This window comes from Talpa europaea (assembly GCF_964194135.1).
Source record: "Talpa europaea genome assembly, chromosome: 11".
NCBI lineage: Eukaryota > Metazoa > Chordata > Mammalia > Eulipotyphla > Talpidae > Talpa > Talpa europaea.
The window spans coordinates 98,007,171-98,028,410 of record NC_140078.1 but is presented as its reverse complement, the minus strand read 5'-3'; the positions used below and the strand labels follow the sequence as shown (position 1 = coordinate 98,028,410).

The window sequence follows — 21,240 nt, the reverse complement described above, 5'->3', positions numbered from 1 at the left end:
CTTTTCTGAAATCTTATCCAAAAAAAAAAAAAAAAGTGTCTTCTCTTTAACTAAGCCTGTTCCTCTCCTGCCTCCCTCCAGTAATCCTTTGTGTCTCAGAATAGTGAATTATTCACACAGACCCCTCTCTGCTGCTTCTCAGCCTCCATAATTTGGTACCAAGCAGGGCGGAGCAGCCTGCGACCCAGCGGGCCGGTGCCCTGCAAGGGCACACGCCAAGCAGCCACCCCGCATGGGGGCGCTTCTCCGCGGTCGCAATCATCACACGAGTTATTCCTCACAATGACTGCTGGTCCCCCTTGGTCCTGCAGCTCCCGCCCTGGGTGGGTCCCACGGGGCGGGTCAGGGGGATCACCACATAGCCCTACAGAGCTCTTTGGCCACACAGGACCCCCTTCTGCACTGCGACCCTCTACGAACGCTGAAAGAGCATCTATGACAAATACATTCACTGAGCCTTCTTCGTATACAACAAAGCAAGATATAACACACACCCTAAATGCAGGGGGGATGGGCACCTTCACCTGGGGCACCACCACTCAAATCCACTACCTGAGCAGTCACTGGCCAGGTCCGCGGAGCCTGGCGCAGATGTCCTCACAGTAGCATTAATTTAGTGAGTTATTTATAATATGGGCAGCTGCTTGCAACATGCCATTAAATAAGCAAGACAGGAGATGCAGGCACAACACCACATTCCCGGCAGCCACCCTGCAGTGCGCTCACACGGCCAAGACCAAGAAGGAGCCACAGGCCAATGCGAATGGTGCTTATGTGGACCTGGGGGTGGGGGTGGAATTGATTTTGGTTTATCTTAACCTTCAGCTGTATTTATAAGTATGTGCAAAGTTATTAAGTAAGCATTTTTGGAAGAGCACAGGACTGGCAGGCAGCTGGGTGTCCTGCAATAGGTGAGCAGAACTGGAATCCTTGTGGACATCAAGAAGAACGGGAGCAGACCTGTGTGACCCCGCAGGGAGCCATGTCTAGACCAACCCAGCGAGGTCTGGAAGACGTGGTCCATGTGAGTCCATTTACGTTTAAAAAAGTGGGGGGTGTACGTATGTGTTCGTGTCCCTGCACGTTTGCACACACATAAGACATCAGGGAGGGGCTGGAAGAACTGAATTTTTGGCGTACGTTATTTTTTTTTTCCAAAACTGAGATATCATCAACATGTAGTGTTTTATTACTCTCAAGCATACAACATGATTCTGTATCTGTGTCTTCTGTGAAATGATCACCCCTGTAAGTCTAGGCAACATCCATCACCACTTGGGGCTACACTTTCTTCCCTAGTGAAGGGAATTTTTAAGATCTACTCTCTTAGTGACTTCAAAATATGCCGCACAGCATTATCAGCTGCAGTCTCCGTGCTGCGCCTTACAGTCCCCGGGACTGGCTGACCTTCTAACTAGAAGTTCGTACCGTTTGCTCTGAGGCACCCACGTTGCCTGCCCCTGCCTCCTGGAACCACCAAAGCGCTCTCTGTATCTACGAGCTTGGTTGGTTTGTCTTAAATTCCACATGTAAGTGAGATCACGCGGTGTCTGTGTTTGTCTTATTTCAGTAGGACACACCTCAAGGTCCATCCATACTGTCACAAACGGCAAGATTTCCTTCTTTTCGTGGCTGAATAATATTCTGTTGCCTATATGTCTCCCGCATTTTCTGTATCCTCTCATCCACCGATGGACGCTTAGGTTGCTTGCACGTCACCTTTCACAAAACGTTTTAGAAATGACTTTTACACCAAAATGAACTGGTCAAATCTCCCTCCTCATCGCCGAGGAGATGCTGGGGAGACCTGCTGAGCTGGCCCAGTCCTGGGACGAGATCTCTGGGCACCTGGAGTGGAACGAATTTTGCACTGCGTATGGTCATGCGTCCTTGGGGGCCAGAGGAGGACTGGTAGGCAGGACGATGGTCTGGAAACCGTGCACACCCTGATCCTGGGAACGCAGGGAAAGTCATGGACATTACCCATTCTGCTGGGGAGGATCCCAGGTGGCCTGGGTGGGCCCATCAAATCTCTGGGGTTCTTAAAAGTAAGAACTTTCTCTGGTTGGAGTCAAAGAGACGCAAAGTGAGAGTATGACTCCCCTGGCTGAGGGGGCTCCCTCATTGAGGGGGAACCAAGACCTTCCCTGCTGACCACCAGCAGCACAACCTGGACCTCAGGCACACCTTGAATTTAAGTTGGCCAAGAACCCGAACCCCAACCTGAACCTTGAAAGCAGATGCTCCCCAACAACCTCCAGCTAAAAGCCCAAGTCAGCAGACACCTTGTTTGGGGCTGGCGAGACCTAGAGAGACCCGGCTGGCCCCCTGGCCTTCTGACCTACACACGTGGGACAGAAGATGGATGCAGTTTTACACCCCTGAACTTGTGCTGAATTGTTATGGAAGTGACAGAAACTCACACTTCATCTCTGGCTCAGACCAGCCCTTAGAACCAGCCACTTCCCTGCATCCTTTGCTTCGTAAAGAGGGAAATGGGGCCAGAAAATGGAGCTCAGAGAAAAGGTTACACAGCGAGAGGCAGCCAGTCCCGACGTCCTGGGCCACTCCTTGCTCTCAGAGGGAGACTCAAGGGTCTCTCAGGCCAAAACCCAGCTGTGGCGCCAAGATCATGAGCCAGAGCGCTGCAGGCAGCCCCGCCGGCCTCCCTGTCCATGGCCAGAGCGGAAGCTGCAGGACGGGGCTTCACCTACACAAAACCCAGCTGCTCCTCGGGCCAAGGAGAGGGGGTCCGTGGGGTGGGTGGCATCTCAGAGGCTGGATTTTGAAAAGTGACAGCTCGGAGAGGGCTGGTCCGAGGGCCAAAGCCACCTAAATACATTTTCCCCAGCAATTAGGTGTAATTGGCCTATTCAAAGGAACCTAATGCATGCCTGTCACCGCGGCATCCTCCATCACAAGCACCTTGAGAATGAAGTCCCCGTGAGCTAAGTAGTTGCCTCTCCAGGGATAATTGGGAGGCAGGCGGGGCCCCAGGCTCAAAAGACATTCTACGGCCACACCTTCTCCTCTGCCACCTGCGGGAGGGGAGTCTCACAGACTCTGGATCATTTCCAAGGAGCCTGAAAGGGCGGGAGAGCCCCAGAGCCCAGGCTGGAGACATAGCCCCGCTCAGCCTCTGCGTCTGCCCTCCAAGCTTCAGCGCTTCGGGCTGGTGGCTTTAAACTCTCACCTTAGGTCACGCCCGGCCATGTACAGCTCGGCCACTATGTACCTGTCCCCAGGCCCTCCCGAGGGTGTGCCTTTGCGAGGCCACCTCTTCTGTCTAGAACACCCCATACTTCCTCCCCTTGCAAAATCCTACCTGCCCTTCCAGCCCAGCTCGTATGTTCCTTCCAAATCCTGTGTGCTTCCCAGGGGTGCCTCTTTGACACATTTGGAGGGTCCTTCTTTGCTGCTAGAATACTGTTCACTTTCCCATGGTGCTTATAACTGCATCCAGCCAGCTGTTTGTGGCTCTCTGCCCCCCACCCCCAGGCACTAAGTCTGCATTCGATCCCCAGCTCCCAACCCTACAGGCTCGGCATGGAGGTGATGACCTAGGAATGCTCCTCAGAGTGACGTGAGGACAGTCGTGGGCAGAGGAGAACCCCAGTGGACTCCTGAACCGTGTGTGTGTGTGTGTGTGTGTGTGTGTGTAAACACGCTATGTTTTTTCCTATCCACACATACCTATGATGAAGCTTAGTTTATAAATTCGGCACAGTAAGAGATGCACAGTGATAAACAATACTAAAATAGAACAGTGACAACAATGGGCTGCAATGAAAGTTACGTGAATGTCTCTCAAAATATCTTGTATGTAATACTTCGGGTGTGGTTGGCTACGGGGAACTGAAACCTTGGAAAGCAAAACCTAGGAAGGGGGGGAACTACTGTATGTCGTTGTACTTGAGGCCCACAAGTGTCTTCCAAGGTCAGACTTGCATGTAGTGAACCCCCAGACTGCCAGGAGCCAGAGCCATTCTGTGGCCTGACCTCCACTGGCAGGACTGAGGAAACAGGCGGTCACACAGGGGTCACATCTCACGCCAGACGAGATGCAGAGTGAACGGAGAAGGAAGGAGCTGGGCACGGGCGAGCCCCTGGGTGTGGGCGGCAGAGGAGTGTTTCCAGCAGGGAGGGGAGGCTTTGGCCCAGCACGCTGGGACGCCCCCATGGCCACCTCAGGCTTCCGGGTCCAGGAGAAAGGACTTGGGCTCTGGAGTCAGACAGGCCTGCATGCAAACCCCAACCTCTCTTCTTGATACCTGTGTGGCCTTAGGTAAGTCACTTCCCCGCTCAGAGCCTCAGTCTCCTTATCTCTAAAATGGGAGAACCGAGCATACCCTTTTCACAGGCTCCTTGCCAACCCCCTCCCTGCATCAAGTTAATTCCTCCTCCGACAAGATCTTGATCCCGTCCTGTTAGACGCTCCTCTGACAGCCTGCAGCCTTTGGGGCACTCAGCTCCACAGCTGAACTGAGCTAATTAACGGTGCCTCAGGCTGTTCAGTCCTGAGTCCCCAGGTCGACTGTCAACCTGCCCTGATGCTCCTGTGGCCTCAACATCCAGAGCTTGGGCAGGTGGGGAGACAGTTACAGGTGTGACACAGGTACTAAGGAGAGAGTGAGCCCCCTGGGAAGGCGAGGGAGTCCGAGGAGGCTCCGTCCCAGAACGCTTTTCCAGGTGCGGATGCTGTGAACCCCCTGCCCCTTCCCCTATCACCCCCGCCTGTTCCCACCACCGTCCTCTCCACCATCACTTCCAAGGGTGCAGCTGACGTGGTGGGAGGAGGAACCCTGAAACCACAGCCCATCCTGGGGTCCCAGTTTCCTCCTCGTGAGGTGGAGTTGCTCACACAGGCTCAGTGGACTCCTGAGCCTCCCTCCCCAACGCTGGGGCCCGGAGGCGGGTCAGCGCAAGACCAGAAAGCTGTGGTTATAACGCACCATGCCTCCTCTCGGCAGTGCTGCGGCTGGCCTCAGGAGGAGCCTCCCGGAGTCGCAGGCTAGATTTGCGGAGGATGGGGGGCCTCCCGGCCCAGAGACTGAGCAGCCACTTAGACTCTGATCCCGGCTGAGCCACTGACTCACTCTGGCTCTGAACCCAGCCTTGACCTCTGGCCTCAGGCGGGCAAGGAAACTTGGATTTGGACCAGGGACCTCCCTGGAAACTAAACGTAGCTTCTACAGGGAGCTTCCCGGGAGGGGAGCACGGGCCCAGAACAATCCCTAACTGCATGACGTCACCCTCCTTTCTCCTGTTATCACCCAGAGCAGCTCCAGGTGTGGTCCAGGACCAGACACACCCTTCCCGGTCACCCCAGCGCCCGGCTTAGCTCATTGTCCCCGTGGGGCACAGGACCCTGAGTTCTAAGTCTGATCTGCTGCCTGCTGGTCACAGGATCCTGGGCAATTGTCTGGGCCTTAGCCCCCTTTCTGCCCTGATCACCCCTTCCTTGGTCACTTCTAAATCCTCCCTCTTACGGGGCGGCTCCTCTTGTCCCACCTAGGATGTAGCTTTTGCATTCGATCCACCCTAGTCACGACAGTCACTGAGAGCCTCCTCGCAGCAGCCCCAGCACCAAGCACGCTGCAGAGGCTCCTAATCCTGAAAGACTTGTCCGCGCATCTACTATCCCTGTCTGCCCATCGAGGAAACAGAAACATTCTAGGAAAATGGCTACCTGAGGCCCATCCGGAAAATAGCTCTGCCTCTACCCTCTTTGCGGTCTGTACAAATGTCGCCGCCATCTTGCATTCTGGTGATGGCTGTGGGTGAAATCAATGGACCAAGTGGTGTGGAACAACTTTATAGACTCTCAAGTGCAGACCACGAGTATATGGCTGCCACATCAGGACGCCGTGACCTCCTGAACCGTGTGTTTTCCTAGTCCAGCTTTCTGGCTGGCAAAAGCAATCTCCATGACAGCCTCTCTGGTTGGGGTTCACCCAGATCCTCTGCACACCCCACCATGGGGTGGGCGGTCGACTCACTGTCTCCTAAGATGGAAGCAGCTGCTGCCAGGAGCGAACAGTGCTTGGTGGAGCTGGAACTGCCTCCCACACCTGCCTGTGGGGTTCCTGTGCCTGCTCCCAGGGCCCAGGCTTGCTGCTCTGGGTCCTCAGGCTGGCTGTCAGGCTTGCCTCCTCTGCCACATGATGTCCTGGAGCCTCGGCTTTCTCAACTGTCTGGTGGGGCTGCGAGTCAATGAGTGCAGGTATGCAGAGGAGTGGCAAGCCCAGGGCTGGGAGTCCTGGCCTCTCCACTCTTGCAGACCAGGGGTGAGGGGTTATCATAATCCAGGAGCTGAGGAGCTGATGTCTGTAACCCGCCCACCTCCTTCCCCTTGACAGAACTAAAGCTTTGCAAGGTGGGCAAAAGTCACACTTCTGGCACGGGGTCGACAAACTGCTGATGAGATTACAAAGACTTCCAAATTATACCCAACAGACAGCGCTTATAGCAAGTCTGCCTGGATGCTATGAGACGAAACTTCATTCCTCAGAACCCCTAGGCTCCTGTGGGCAAGGATGGCCAGCTATCTGCCTCATAGTCCGTGGCCACAGACACTGCTGTGCTGTAACAGCAGCAGCTGACCGTGTCCTGCACTCGCACTGCACCGGCTCCCGCGACCTTCTGAGCTCATGTTAACTCAGGCAAACCTCAAACAATCTGAGGCGGCTGAAGCACAGAGAGGTTAAGTCACGTGTCCGAAGGCACACAGCTAGCAACTGGCAGATATGGGATTGGAACCCAGTGGTCTGATTCTCAAAAATACATTCTCTACACCCAACCACGACCACTACACACAATCGCTGCCCTCTGCAGGCACTCAGGGCACCGCTGCAGTCCGTGACTCCGTTTCCAAGATCTTTGTTCATGACAATCTCATTCATCGATTTTCTAGGAAGTATTAAAAAACTGAACTCATGAAAGAGAATTATAATAATAAATCCTTGCCTTCCATGATGGGTTTTCGAATAAGATTTCTTTTTTTAAGATTTATTTGTTTATGCATACAAAAACTGTGGTACAGGCCAGAGGTGTGTGGGGGGTGGGGGATGAGAGGATTCACCAGAGACAGTGGGGAACAGAACAGGTGGATTGACTGAAATACACTGCTGAGGGGAGCGGGCGAGATAGGAGAGGTCTGCTGAACCATGTGGGTAGCTCCCTGGCTGGGGCTCGAACTCATTCTGCAGTGGCAGCAGATAGCTTCATAGTGCTGTGACTTAACCCCTTGCACCACCAGGGACACCCAGTTCAGAATACAATTTCATCTGAAAAAGAATCTGGCTGCTACAGAAAGTCTGAGAAACACCAAGATTAAGGGTGTGAGGACCCCCACCCACTGCCTCCCGAGGAAGCACAAATAACCCATTTTCCCATTCACTTTGATTTGGCCAGGCTGGGCATGAAAAGTACTTTTCACTATACCAGGAGGGACTTTTTAGATCTGGTCTCAGAACTGGCACTGAGTCTCCCTGTAGTCTTCTGGGGCCTCTCCAGCCTTGGGGGCTGGACACCTTCTAGGGGCTGCTGAACCAACACCCAAAATAGCCCACCTGACTCCTTGGAACTCTATCTACCTCTTCAAAAATGACCCCAAGACCTGTGCAGTCACACCAGCTTCCTGATAGAGTCTGGCATGGTTCTATTTGCTCTTGATTACCCACTATGATGGTGAGCTCACTATTTCACAGCATACCTGTGCTGGACACATCTCAGGTAAGAAAGTGTCAGCATCATAGAGTATGGCGGGACTTCAGGTCTCTGAGCAGATGCTGGAGGCAGGATTTTGACAGTATTTCTGGTGTGTGTTTTGTTTTGATAAAATCATGCAAGCGAGGCTGAAATTTCAAGTTCTTAGGTCGTGGCTTGACCTGGAGAAACTTCCCTGGGGCCTTCTCCAGGGCTCCAGACCAACCCCACAAGCACAGAGAATGGTCTGTTTACATAGAGACCAGCCACATCATCCCGAAAAACAATCTCAGTCCAAGACATCCGTCCTGCAGGAGAACAGCCAAGGGCCAGGCCTGTCCAAGACAGGGAAGCACCAAAACCTTGGGCGGCTGCTCAGCCCTGGAGGCGGCAGCCTGGGGCATTCTCCGGGAGCCAGATGAAACATGTTAATGCCTCGCTCAGAAACCACGACTAGTTTTTGGTCCTATTGACCTGGAGAACAGTAAGCATGGGGGAGAAATCCCCCAAAGGCCCCTCCTGAGACTGTCAAGTGCCAGCTCTTGTATGCATAAATAAATCAATCTTTAAAAAAAAAAAAAGTGAAAGTGGGAATCTCCTCCCAAAGGAACCGGCAGTAAATGAGATCAGATGAGGCACATGAAGCAGAACCTCGCAGTGCGGCCGGGCACATAGTGCTGGGAGCTGCGGGGTCAACACGTGGGCTCTGCTGCTGACCTGGGCCTTCAACCTAACTTCCTGGTACCTTAGTTTCTGCACCTGCTAATTATAGTATTTTATTAAAGATTTTTTTTTAATTTATTTACACAAGAACTGGAGTATAATAAGTCAGAGGTGCGGGAGGGTGACAGAATTCACCAGAGACAGAGCAGGGAGCAGAACAGGCAGACTGACCAAAAACACTGCTAAGGGGAGCAGTGGGCGAGACAGCAGAGGTCTGCCGCACCATATGGGCATCTCCCAAGCTGGATGGGAATCGAACCTGTGCTGCAGAGGCTGTGGACAGCTTCACAGTGCTGTGCTCAAGCCGCTGTGCCACATGGGAGGCCCTGATTATAGTATTTTTGAAGTAAGTGGCTGAGTTAGCCCCCATAGGGGTTGAAGACAGGGCTGGCGTCTTCAACCAGCCTCATGTGTGAATGTCCAGTACGGCCTCATGTGTCGCTTCAGCTCCCAGCAGGAAAGCATGAGACGATGGCCTGTGGACCTGCACAGGCCTGTATAGGCGTCATTCCCAACTTAAGACAGCTCAGTGAGCAAGGGCACGTCATGCCACTTGACCAGGTGAGGAAACCAAGGTTCAGAGCAGATGACAAGGTAGGGGGCAGAGCTGGCTCTGAGCACATCTGCTCTTCCTCTGTGGCAGTCACCCTGGGGCCCCGAGGCTGGGGGCTGCACGCTGCCCAGAGCCTGGTGGACTCTGCTCGCTCCAAGCCAGTTCAGAGCTGTCACAGCTGTCACAAAGACCTGCGACCACCCTGCCCAAAGGTCAGCAGCCAGGGCAGCACCGGGACTGAAATCCACACTTTCTACCCCCAGAACCATTCCAAACAGCAAACACTCCTGAGTTTTCAAGTAATTTGCTGATCTGACCCTAAACGTACCTGGCCTGTGACTGGTCTGAAGGGTTCAGATAATGCAGATGTTTTTGGATCCTACACTTCCCTCCAGTGGTGTCTCATTAAAGTAAAATCCAAATCTTTCACAAAAGTCCCTGCCCAGCCCAGCCCTGTCACACCCCTCTCGGTCTCCCCTCCCCCCCATTCTTCCTCCAGCCAGGCCTCTGGGCCTCTCTACAACCCCAGAGGGCCTCCAGCCTCAGGGCCTCTGTCCCTGCTGTTCTCGCTACCCAGAATGCCCTTCCCCCGCCCATGGAGTCTGATCATCATTCAGGCTTCACGTGCAATCCCCCTGCTCCGAGCAGCCTTCCCTGACGCCCTATCTGCAGCGTCCCTTCCACCAGGCGCTCGCTATCACACTGCTCTTTTCTTCTTCACAAAAGTGTCATCTCTCCAAAGCGTACTCTCCTTATCTAGGATTATCTCATTTACTTATTAATTTGTTTGCTGTGTACCTCTCCCCCCATGAACAGGGCTCTGCCAGCCCAGGGATCTTATCTGGGGGCTGACTATTGATTCCCATGCTCTGGACACTCACTGAAGGGAGCGGTGAAAGCGCAGGTGTCTCCTCTCCGGCTGCACCCGGTGCAAGGCGACGCCCAGTGCATGAAGCACTGTCCAAACCGAACAAAGCCTCCCGCTCCCTGCGGCTCAGCTGGTCCGGGGACCCGCTGCTGACATTTCACCAGAGAACTCCTGCCACGAGACTGGCTTCTATTAGCAAGAATTATTTTCACGCCTCCCACCGGGGTAAGCCCTGGTTTTATGAAGGTAAAACCACATTGTGATTAACACTTAATCAGGACTTTGTCTATATTATAGCTCTGCAAAGAAAAAAAAAATAGTTGGGGGCCTTAATACCATGCTCGTAACGTTACAATTAAGTGTGTTCCTGACACGATTTTCTTGTTAGGAGCCTTCCCTGTAAATTTTATTGCATTTAATTAAAAATTATTGCTAAAAGAAACAGCTGCAGATGGTCTTATTTTAAGTCAGAAAATTAAAAACTGAGTATTCTCATCAGTCAATTTCAACAAGAAGCACAGTCACATGCATTAGGATGTAATGGTTTTGAGATTATAATAATTTTTATAGCATTTCCAGGCCCTTTCAATGAAACTTAATGAAAGCTCTGCATGAGTTCATTTGTCAAAAACGTAATAATAACGGGAAGGCTCCTGGCTTACAGGCAGATATAAAGATACCAGAGAATACCATGGCTGGGACATGCCAAAAACCCAGCCCCTAGCTCTCAGCACCGATGGAATCAGTCAGCAGGAGGCTTAGCTGCAACTGCGCCTTATATCCACGCAAGGATTTACAGCAGAGGCAGTAAATCACCTTTGCTTTACAATTATGTGTATATTTGTTGTTGCGGCTCAGTCTCTGGTTGTTAAAAATAAATGTCAGGTTTTGCTCTTTCAGGGAATCATTTCAGCAAAATATTTACCGCCTTCTAAGGATGCTGGGAACCGGGGAGGAGGGATGAGAAGTTCTGCTGGATTTCAGAATTCTAATCGCAGCCAACTTCTTGGTTGGGGCAGCCCCTGCAATCACCTACCCAACTTTATTATCTGGCTTGTGTTCTTGAACTTTCATTTCTAAGGACCGAATTCTAATTCTTTCCTCCTGTTCTTTTATTGGAAACCAACTCAAATCCAATCTTTTATTTATTGGGGCGCAGACTGTGAAAGGTAAATAAAAGAATGACAAGAGGAAAGGCAGACAGAGCTGGCCCTGTACCTGGCCAGGGTGGGCCCTCAGAGGGGCTTCCTGGCTTCCTGGGTACACGTTAGAGTGCGAACTCCCCTCTTCCCGCTGCCACAGCCCCGCTCCATCCTCATTGCCTCTGGAGGGAACTCCACAATGGCCTCCAGACTAATCTCTCTGTGGCCTGCATCCTCCACCCTCCACCAGGGTCTTTGTCTCTCAACCTCCCCTGCTGAAAACCCCAGACTCCCCACAGCCCAGCAGGAACCACAAACTCATTAAGCGGATATATGAGGCACTTCTCAGCAGGGGCCCGGACCTGCCCTCCCCACTTCATCTCACAGACCCCAGACACGTCCACTGAGAGCCATCTGGGTACTTGCAGCTCCCTGCTCAGCCTACGCTCAGCCGCCGGCCTGTGTGCCTCCTGAGCTGCTGGTCTCCACCCTGAACTCATGCTCCTCTAGCAAAACCCACCTCAAGGTCTCCCAGGTGGTCAGGGTCGCCACCGACCTCCCCCAGCGCTGTGTGGGTGGCCCTGTCACAAAACCCAAGTTAGCACTTCTACCAACCAGACCCAGAACCCTCCCATTCCTAGAAGAATAGCTGACGGTTTGTAGATGCACAACAAAAGTCCAAAGAGTGGATTAGCTGAACCTGTGGACACCTCTGTTAGGCCGGAGATTGATAAAGACAGCGTTTGAGTTGAGCCCTTAAGCCTTTCCACCCAACTTCCATGTCTGCAAATGATGAGCTGTTTTCCAGAATAAAGAAGCAAGGTACCTACCAAAGAAAGATCAAGTCACTGTCCTTGCAGCTTTACCTGCTAAAACCCACCGCCCTGGGTTGCTCTGCAGGTCTCACACCTGTTTCCTATCTCTGTATGTCAGAATCCCGCTTTCCCGTCATGTCCATTCAAATGCCACTTTATCCACAAAGCCACCCCATCCCCCTCTGCACTCCTATCCCTTGGGTCCTGAGCATCTTGTCTTGCATCTCAGGATCGGGGTCTAAGACCTCTTCCTACCCGCCTCTCCGGCTGTATGCCCCCCGAAGCCAGGCATCTGGTCCCACTTTCTCTCCATACTTCACTGGATGCAGATCCTGACCCAGAACCACCGTTTCTCAGAGGGCCGTCCTCAGTGAGTCACAATTACCTGGACGCTCTTGCTCCGTGTCCTCTCCCGCATGTATACCGTGTCCCACACTCAGACTTGAGTGCGTGGATTTGCTGCATTCCAACAATGACCAGCAGCAGGACAGGGAGCAGACCATCCCCAAGGCTGGACTCGGACCTCACACTCTCTCCAGAAGGCACAGCACTACAGCTATCGGACTGGGCTGAACCATCTGTGGCCCCTCTAACTAGCAGCTCAGCTCCAAAGATACGGCCTGCTCCTAACCCAGAGCCCCAGCTGCCCTGTGTCACAGCTGCCACAGGAGGGCCAGGGTCCCCGACAGGGTCCCCAGGGAGGGTGAGACAGCCGGGTGACCCTCTGGCACGCTCCAGGATTGCTCGTCAGTCTCTCTGAGGAGCTGTGAAGGGAGCAGCAGACCCACCAGTTGTCCGAAAAGTCAGGAAAGTGCCCTTCCACTTTCCCTTGTGCCCTTGGAACCAGTGAGCAAAGGCGACATTCTGGGGGGTGGCTGTGCCAGCCAGTGTCCTGCAAGAGAGATGCTCATAGTCTGGACGAGGACCACCAGAGAGCTGGCGTCTTGCAACTGCGGGGCAGAGCAGGCAGAGCTCTGGCTGAGAGTCACAAAGTCCTGGGCCAGAACCTAGGTTTGGTCTCTTGCTGCCTGCACAGCGGCGGGGACTTCACACCACTGCACCCAGCCTCACCTGGAAAGCGGGGCTGGGAACGCCTCAATGCCTAACTAAGCACGCATGACAAGTGCAGTCCTGGTTAGAACCAGTCACAGAGACAGGCGTTTCTACTACCACGATTACGGACTCCCAGGGTGCCCGCGCCCGCTGGCCTCGGTGGAAGAGGCTGCTGAGGACTCCAAACCAGCACCGCCCGCAGCTGCTGCCACCCCACCCTGCCGCATGCAGGGGTAGTGGCCATGTGGGTGCAGCGGAGAAGTTCACAACACTGATGTGATGTCCTGAACTCCAGGCAACATATGCAGAAGAAGAGTCTTGAGAGAAAGAGAAAGAGAAAGAGATACCCCCAGCGACAGGACCAGGTGCCCACCCACCTGTCTGGGATGCAATTCAGACCCTGCAGCGACCATTGACCACCCGCTTAGTGACAGACTGTGCTCACACGTCCCGCCACGTGCTGGATGAACGCACGCAGTCTCCAGGGTGCTAGGAGGCAGGACCTACCATCACTGTCCTTTTCAGGTGACCTGAGCCACAGGCAGGCCAGCAGCTTGTCCTCCGCCATGCACAGAGAGCGCTGGGGTGCTGCTGAACCCCAGGCAGCTTGGTTCAAAAGTCCACATGCTCACCCACGGCGCTCAGGGAGCACAGGCCCTGTCTGCTGCACAGACGGGCCCCGTGAATGCAGCAAGGACCCCCGTGGCCGCAGAGGGAGAAGGCGCTGGAGGAGGAGTGTGTTAATGGACAAGCCAGTCAGCGGTCATGTCGAGACTCACTGTAGGAACATTCCACTTTTCTGTAAGTTTGTTCTTAATGAAAAGATGGGGGAAGGCGGCACCAGGGATCTGCGCCGACCGGTGATGCTGGGTGACTGCCGCAGACTCATCGTCACGCAAAAAACAAACACCCAGTTATGGGGACTGAAATGAGACACAGGACGAACCCAAGTCTGTGAAGTGCTTCGACCAGACGGGTGGCTAACAAGTGTGGACGGAACACCCAGCGCGCGCTGCTGAAGATAGCGTCTTACACCCGCCCGCCGCGCGCCCCTGGTGAGGCACAAGGAAAAATAAAACCACCAGCAAAGTGGAGCCTGGCGTGGGGGCCGGTCTTCTGCTCAACAGGGAGAGGTGCGGGAGACCTGCTTCTAACTACAGCCATGGATACTGTGTTCCCATGCCCCAATAATGTCATAAAATTTCCTTTCTAGATATACTTTTGTTTGGTCAAAAAGATGGATGGACTTAAAGAAAAACACAAGTGAGTGGTAGCGGAGGCGGGATAGCAGAACAAGTAAAGGTGGCACAGGAAGTTCGGATCGGCTCCAATCTTAACCACTTGCGCACGGCCACACTGGCCTGGTCATTTCCACAGCCAGGCGGTGACAGGAGGGCTTTGAGCCCACATCTCCCAGGGCCCTGCCCCGGGCTCTTTCAGGACTATTGCTATTTATTTTGGCTTCGGCCTTTGATCCTTGCACTGGAGCAAGGTGTGGAGCAGGACAAGTGGCGGAAGGAGGAAGGAAGTGCCTCCCCACCCTCTTGTCCTGTCTCATCCGACCCCAGCACCCCGGGCGCAGGTCTCAGATCAGCAGCATTCTCAAAGCCCCCCATGCAGGCCTCCTTTGCACAGCAGTCCCTGGTGCTCTCAACTCATGTCTGCAACCTCCCTTGCCCAGACCTGTTCCAGCCCAAAGCAGGGACTTTTCTCCCCCTTTGCTTCCGTCTGTCTCTTGCAGGAAAACGGAAGAAAGCTTTGCTCACTGATTGATGTCCAGGAGGATGTGGTTCCTGCCTGGGAGATTTATCCCTGCCAGTCTGGCCTTCAGTGAAACAGCATCAGAGGTGGGACAATGACACTTCTGACATTCAGAGTCTGCTGGGCAGGAACTTCATCCCAGCCCCAGGCTATGGAACCAAATGTGAGCTAATGCAGGGATGGCACCCAGCAGAGAGTCTGGCACACAGTCAGGGTACGGTGGCATGGGCATTTTCTTGGGTATTTTTCTTCCTTATTGTCGTGTTAGTTTGGGTGGAGAGATTTTTGTTTTGTTTTGTTTTTTGGACAAAGTACTGATAAAACCACAGAGCCTCTGCCTATGGGCATACTGCACAATCCCAGGGGCACCACATAGAGATTGAGAGATGAATGTGGTCCTGGGGTTGAGGAGTGCACAGCCCGCACAACCAGACCAAGCGCCCCCCAGCATAAAGTCACTGCAAATTCCTGAAGCAAGAAGCACAAAATTTGAGTCCTAGCACCGCCTTCTCCACCAAGTCACAGAGAGACCTCAGGCAAGTCCCTCTTGCTCTGTGTCTCAGCTTCCTCCTCTGTAGCTGGACCAATTACTGTCTGTCGCTCCTTCCAGCTAGAAAATGTGATTGTACAGAAGCAGAGTTCAATTTCTGGGGGGCTCTCGGAGGAAAGAGGAAATGAGTTCACTCGCCTGGCTTGAGAGGAAAGAGCCGACATAAATGGACAGCAATGTTAGAGGGCGACAGCTTTCAGTTCAGCCAGGAAGAAAAACTGAGTCAGAACCCAGCAACAGATGCTGCGGCTCCGGGAGGTGGGGAGCTCCCTGTGACCCAAGGAACCCAGGCACGGACCAGGTTAGAGAAAGAGCCGTGAGAGGTGGGGGCTTTTACCATATGCCCTTTGCGGTCCTGTCCAGCATGGCATTTTAAAGGGTTTAGAGCTTGGTTTTCTTCCCAGTGCTGCCAGGAGGCACTGGGTCTGGGCTGGGACTGGGCCTTGTCAGGCCCTGGCTAAGTATTAATTCAATGAACTCGAGGGCTCTGCCACTCTCACCCTCTTCGAGTTTGCACACAGTTCACAGTCTCCAAATTAAACTCAGTCCCCCCAGCAGTGCTGGCATTTACCTCTGCTTCAGCAACAAACCCGCTCATCCTAGAAAGAACTAATTAGCAGCCCTACCCAGACTTGGTGTAGAGAGAAGATGGAGTCAGGGTGGGGAACCAAGTAAAAACTCGAGAATAAACCAAGCAAACACTTCCAGCATCTCTAAGTGGGAACAGCTAATGCTAACTGCCAACAGTTCTTATCTATTCATTACCACAGGGCCCCAGGGGATCCTGAAGCAGCAACAGCTGTGCAGGACCCCCCACTGTTACCACACAGGAGGTGAGAGGCAGGAGTTCCCTGAAAATCACCACCATTTTGGCTTTTTGTTCATTCAGGCGCCCCAAACGTGTAAGTGGTTGAGGCTGAACTGTAGCGCCATTAAGCAGCATCCACAGCGTGTCAGGACAGCAGGCTGTGGGCCAGCCCCTCGGGTGCTGGGTAAGGGCATGGCATGCCATGCCGTCAGCCCTGGGAGGTGGGGCCAGAAAACCGCCACTGCTATCAATAACTTCAAGACATTCACTCCCAAGATGATGAGTAAAAAAAAAGTCTGAAAGACTCCTAGTGAGACATTTAGCTCACAGCACCCTTAGTTCGCTAAACAATTTAAACAGTCTTTTCTAGTTCCCTTGACTAGAGAGCATATTTACACAATAAAAAAGTATCAATCTTAATTTAGGGTATTTTCCCCGAGGGTGTAAGATATTTAGATTGGCCAGATTCCAGAACCTTCTCTCTTGGTGACTTTCCCAGAGGGGAGTGGCAAAGTCATCTACCTAGAAGATAAGAAATGTCCCCCAACTAATGGAAACACACACTCACGTCTGTACCACATTCGGTATTTTGGAAAATGCCTCCACACAGATTCTCTACTCTGATCTTCTCAAACACTCTGCACGAGGAAGAACAGATCCCTTTTCACAGATGAAATAACTGAGGCTCAGGGAGGTAAAGCCACTCGCCTGAGCCACACCGCTGGGGAGAAACAGGGCCTGGGTTGTAAACACCAGCCCTCCCCGTCCCCTCCACCCACGCCTGCCTCCAGGACAGTCACGGCCGCGGCACGACAGAGCCAGGGAATGTCACGGTACCTTTCTGCGTCCTGCTCTGCACTCTGCTGCTTGCTCTCGAAGGCATTGAAGCTGCTCATGTCCACGTAGCCGTCGTTCTCGTTGGCGGTGGACAGGGCTCTGCTCTGATCTTCAAAGAGCTTCGTGAACGTGCCAGCCCTCCCAGGCCTCCGGGGCGGAATCTGGATGTTTTCGTAGTCCGAGTTCATGGCGGGGATGTTCTCGTAGTCTGACGTGTCGGCGTTGGGGAAGGAGATGGAGCGTGGCTTGGTCAGGGGCAAGGGCAGAAAGGGGGGCCGGGAGCGGTCTTCGAAGGACTCCACTCTGGACACCGTCCTGCTGAAGGGGATGCCCTTGCGCTTGCCGTCCCTGTAGAAGATGAGGGAGGACGGGGACTCGGAGGCCCGGAGCTTGCCGGTGCGAGTCTTTAGCTGCGGGGAGTTGCTGAGGCTCCTCCGGTCCATCTCCAGGAGCCTGGCAGGCCCGTGGTAGCTGGACTCCGAGGAGGACCTGGAGGAAGACAGGTTCACCTCCACGTGCACTTTGTTTTCCGACTTCTTCTTGAACGTCAGCGCCAGGAACCGCTTGAAGGACGACTTCTTCTTCTTGGGGTGCTTGTCTGGGGGGTCGCTCTCGATCAGGAGCGAGGGGGAGCTCTTCGTGATGGGCTTTTTGGTGATGCAGGCCAGGTCGAAAGGCGGGGGGATGTCAACCACAGAGGACGGTGTAGAGGTGCCGCTGGACGGGAGGTGGTTTCGCTGGGAGAAACTCCCGGAGGAGCCGATGACGCAGGGCAGAGAGAGGTTGTCCTCTTTCCTCTTGATTCTGTGGTCGTCCAGGCCGGACCCCTCCGGCTCGCGGTACACGGACACCGGAATCTCTCTGCCCTCCACTGAGAATGACCGCGGGTACAAAGGGAAGGCCCGGGGCTTGGCGGGCAAGGCTCTGCCGGCCTCCAGCGGCTTCCCCTCCCAGGACAACGCCGTCCTCCTGGCCTCCTCGGAGGCAGCCGCAACGCCAGCAGCTGACAAGCCTGCCTCTGGGCCGGCTTCTTCCGGGACAGTTTCGGGGACGTAGCCGGTCAGCTTCCCGGAGTGGGGCCTGGCCCTGCTGCTGCTGTTCTTCACATCCGGGGGCAGCAGGCCGCCCTCGGCCTCACTGATCGCCGTCTCCCCAAGACCGCTCAGGGCATCGGACGCCGCCTGCAGCTCAGGCCGCTCTGTTGCCCCCAGGGCCGCCCCACACTCGAGGCCCATCTCATAGGGGCTGGTGAGAGAGTCGTCCGTGGCGTCCTCCTCCGGCACAGCCGCCACGTCAGAGATGCCGGGACCCTCCTGGCTGCACGGAGGCCAGGCCACTGGGTCCAGCTCCACACGGTCCCCAGACTCTGGTTCCTGCTCCGGCGCTGAGCCCGTCCCGGACGCGGCCGACGGAGAGTAGCTTTGGCTACAGAACGAGGTGCTCTCCGTCGGGAAGAACTGGTAGGGGCTTGCCGAGAGCGCGGTCACGAAGTCGTCCATGCCGTCGCTCTCGAAAGGGACGATGTGGCAGCTCTCCTCTGCAGGCTCTTCCTCCCCGGGACCTCCGCCTTCCTGGGGGTTTTCCCCCACCTCGGGGGTGACGGCTGCCGTTTCTTCTCCGTCTGTTTTCTCATCCTGCTCTGGTGCTTCGTCCTGGCAGAGGCCGCCTGTGCCGTCCACACACTCCTCCTCCGAGACTTCAGGGCTGACGGTGGCCGCTCCCCACTCCTGGACCCCCGCGGCCAACTTCTCCTGCTCCGGGGGCTCCTCACTGGCATCCTCAGAAGCCCCCTCGGCAGGGTGGTCGGAATCCACACACTCTGGCGCCCCTGGTTCTGCGCCCGAGTCCTCGCCATCATCCTCCGCCTCCAGGGCCGTCTCGGGGGCCTCGTCGCCACCACCAGTGAGGTCCTGGGAGTCTGTCTCGCCAGCCCAAGGGTCCCCGGGCTCCAGGCTGTGTTCTTCCAGCGGCTTCTCCGCCTCCTCACTTGTGCACACCTGCTCCTCGGCCCCCGGGTCCCCGGCACCATCCTCGGCCTGCGGGTCCTCGGGAGCAGGGGCGGCGCCTTCGTCACCCTCTGTGCTCAGCGCCACCTCAGCTGAGGCCTCCAAGTCCTCAGCAGCTCCCGTCCCCTCAGGGTTGCACTCTTCGCCCAGCTCCTGCTGTTTCTCCTCCTCAGGGGTCTCTGGAGGCTCCTCTGCCTTCTCCCCACCGCAGCCATCACCAGGCCCGTCCTCCTCTGCCAGCGGAGCCCGGGGAGCCACGATGTAGTCCTCCACCGCGGGCTCGGGGCCCTCGGGGCCAGGCCGGTGCTCGTCGTAAAGGCCCCGGTCCACGCAGAGCAGCTTCCCGTTGCTGCATTTGTTCAGGCTGTTGATCATGTACACGCTGGCTCTCCACTCGTGGGGCGCAGCCAGCCTGGGCTTAGGGGCAATGGGGGGCTTCGGCCCCCTGGACATGGAGTTGGGGCTGTGGAGACCGTCAGGTCGGGGCGACGAAGGTAATTTGGGCGCCGTCACTGGCGTGAAGGGACTGGCAGTCCTTGGCTTGGGAGCAACTGGTGGCTTTGGGGAATCTAAAGGATGGAAAGTAAGGACATGGAGGAGACAAAAATATGGTTAACTTTTCTTCCGTTCAGAGTCTCCTACTCACCACGCTGAAGAGAACACTGGCGATGCTGTCCAAGCCCCGCGAACCAGGCCATTATGTTCCTTTGTCTCTTAGGCTCACAGCCTCCACCAGCATCTTTAAAATCCCGAGGCCTTCCCTAAAAATTCATTCTGTAAGCAAACAAGCAGACCTTTCTCCTACCCACAGTCCAGCCAGTGTAACCCACCCGAATGGCATCTTGTGCTCTCCCAGTAAAGGTGCCTAGATCACCGCACACATTCATTCACCAGCCATGCATTAGAGGTAGGTGCCGGGTATCCACGAGACCATGTTAGACCTGCCAGCTCCGCCCCTCCTGCCCTCATGGAGTTTACACGCATACTACAGTGAGTTCCCCGGTCCTGCTATCCACATGCACAGCACCGGGGATGGCACGGTCTGCAGGGTCAAGAAGAGGACACCTCTGCTGAGCCGAGAGAGGTTGACAAGAGCAAAGCAGCAGCTGGAGGCTGTGGACTGGCATTATCACTGAGGCACCATGATCTCACCCTCTCAAGGGTGACACAGCACAGGTCAGTGACAGTGATGTATGACTCCGACGTCACTTCTGAACTCCACATGCTTCAAGATTGATGTCTAGCTAACTTCCCTGCATCCAAATTTCATGGGCTTCCAAATACCAGGGGAGCAGTTACCTGGTATTTTACAACATGGATATTTGCAAAAGGGCTCTTCCCTTATGGGTGCTGAGGACCTACTGGCAGAAAAGAAAGTGGGGGGGGGGGGCAAACTGGATATGCAACTGGCTGCAGAGAAGCAAAGCTGCGTGGCGAGGGAAGACCTCTCGGGGAAGGTGAAGTCTCTGCTACATTTCGCAGGAGAGAAGCCATATGGACAAGAAGAAGGGCCCAGTTCTGCATCGCTTCTGCCCCACACCCCTAAGGGTCCCACCATACTGTGGGCAGAGCGAGGAATGTAGATTTCCAAGAAGGCAGCTCCGTCCCGACATCTCTGCTTCAAAATACCACCTGGTTCCCTGCTGTCCGTGGATAAGGCTGTCCAACTGTACCCTCCTCACCACACTGAGGATGGGATAGACACAGAGCAGCCTCAGAATGCCAGGCTGGCTCATGATGGAAGGAAGGTGGAGCAGAAGGAAGGTGGAACATAAAAGGAACTGGGGTTCTGTGGGCAGATGCTTCTCCTGTTCACGCCCTCAAACTCTAGTCATCACTAATCTAGGCCTGCTTAATAAGGTTTTGACATTCCTCTTATGCTCAGTTGCCCAAATCTAAAGTGTACTGCACACTCACAGAACATCACAGTCCAGACCAGCCACATTGGCTGGAGGACCGAACTGAGCACCTCCTATTGATTTTAGACATCTCCACGGGATCTTCCTATAGTCACCTCAAAGTCAGTATCATCTTGGGCCTCCCCTGGTGGTGCAGCAGTTGAGCGCTGGGCTGCGAAGCTACCCGCAGCCTCTGCAGTGCCAGTTCGATTCCCGGCCGCCGGCAAGGGTCCCACATGTCACAACAGACCTCTCTTGCCGCCCGCTGCTCCCCTCAGCAGTGTATTTCGTCAGTCTGCCTGATCTGTTCCCCGCTCTGTCTCTGGTGAATTCCCTCACCCTCCCGTGCTTCTGACTGTACCCAGTGCTTGTATAAGTGAAAAAAAAAAAAAAAAGTCAGTATCATCTCCCTTAATCGGACAGAAAACTCTGAAATTCAGTTGAGGCCCCAAAGGAAATAAGAAAGGCCTGGAGAGGCAATAACACAGGTTTACAAAGCCCAGGCTCCTGGAGGCCTGA

General features: G+C 54.6%; 1 protein-coding gene across 1 annotated transcript in view; it reads right to left on the bottom strand.

Annotated features, from left to right (window-relative positions):
• Window positions 1-19,291, bottom strand: part of FGD5 (FYVE, RhoGEF and PH domain containing 5) — a gene marked incomplete at its 3' end in the record, with an annotated part of 78,314 nt that extends 59,023 nt beyond the window's left edge. Inside the window, exon 1 of the mRNA XM_084247927.1 lies at window positions 16,818-19,291. Within this exon, the coding sequence (XP_084104053.1) occupies window positions 16,818-19,276 (2,459 nt within the window). The 5' untranslated portion in view covers window positions 19,277-19,291. The remainder of the gene's footprint in view (window positions 1-16,817) is intronic.
• Between the last annotated feature and the right edge of the window lie 1,949 nt (window positions 19,292-21,240).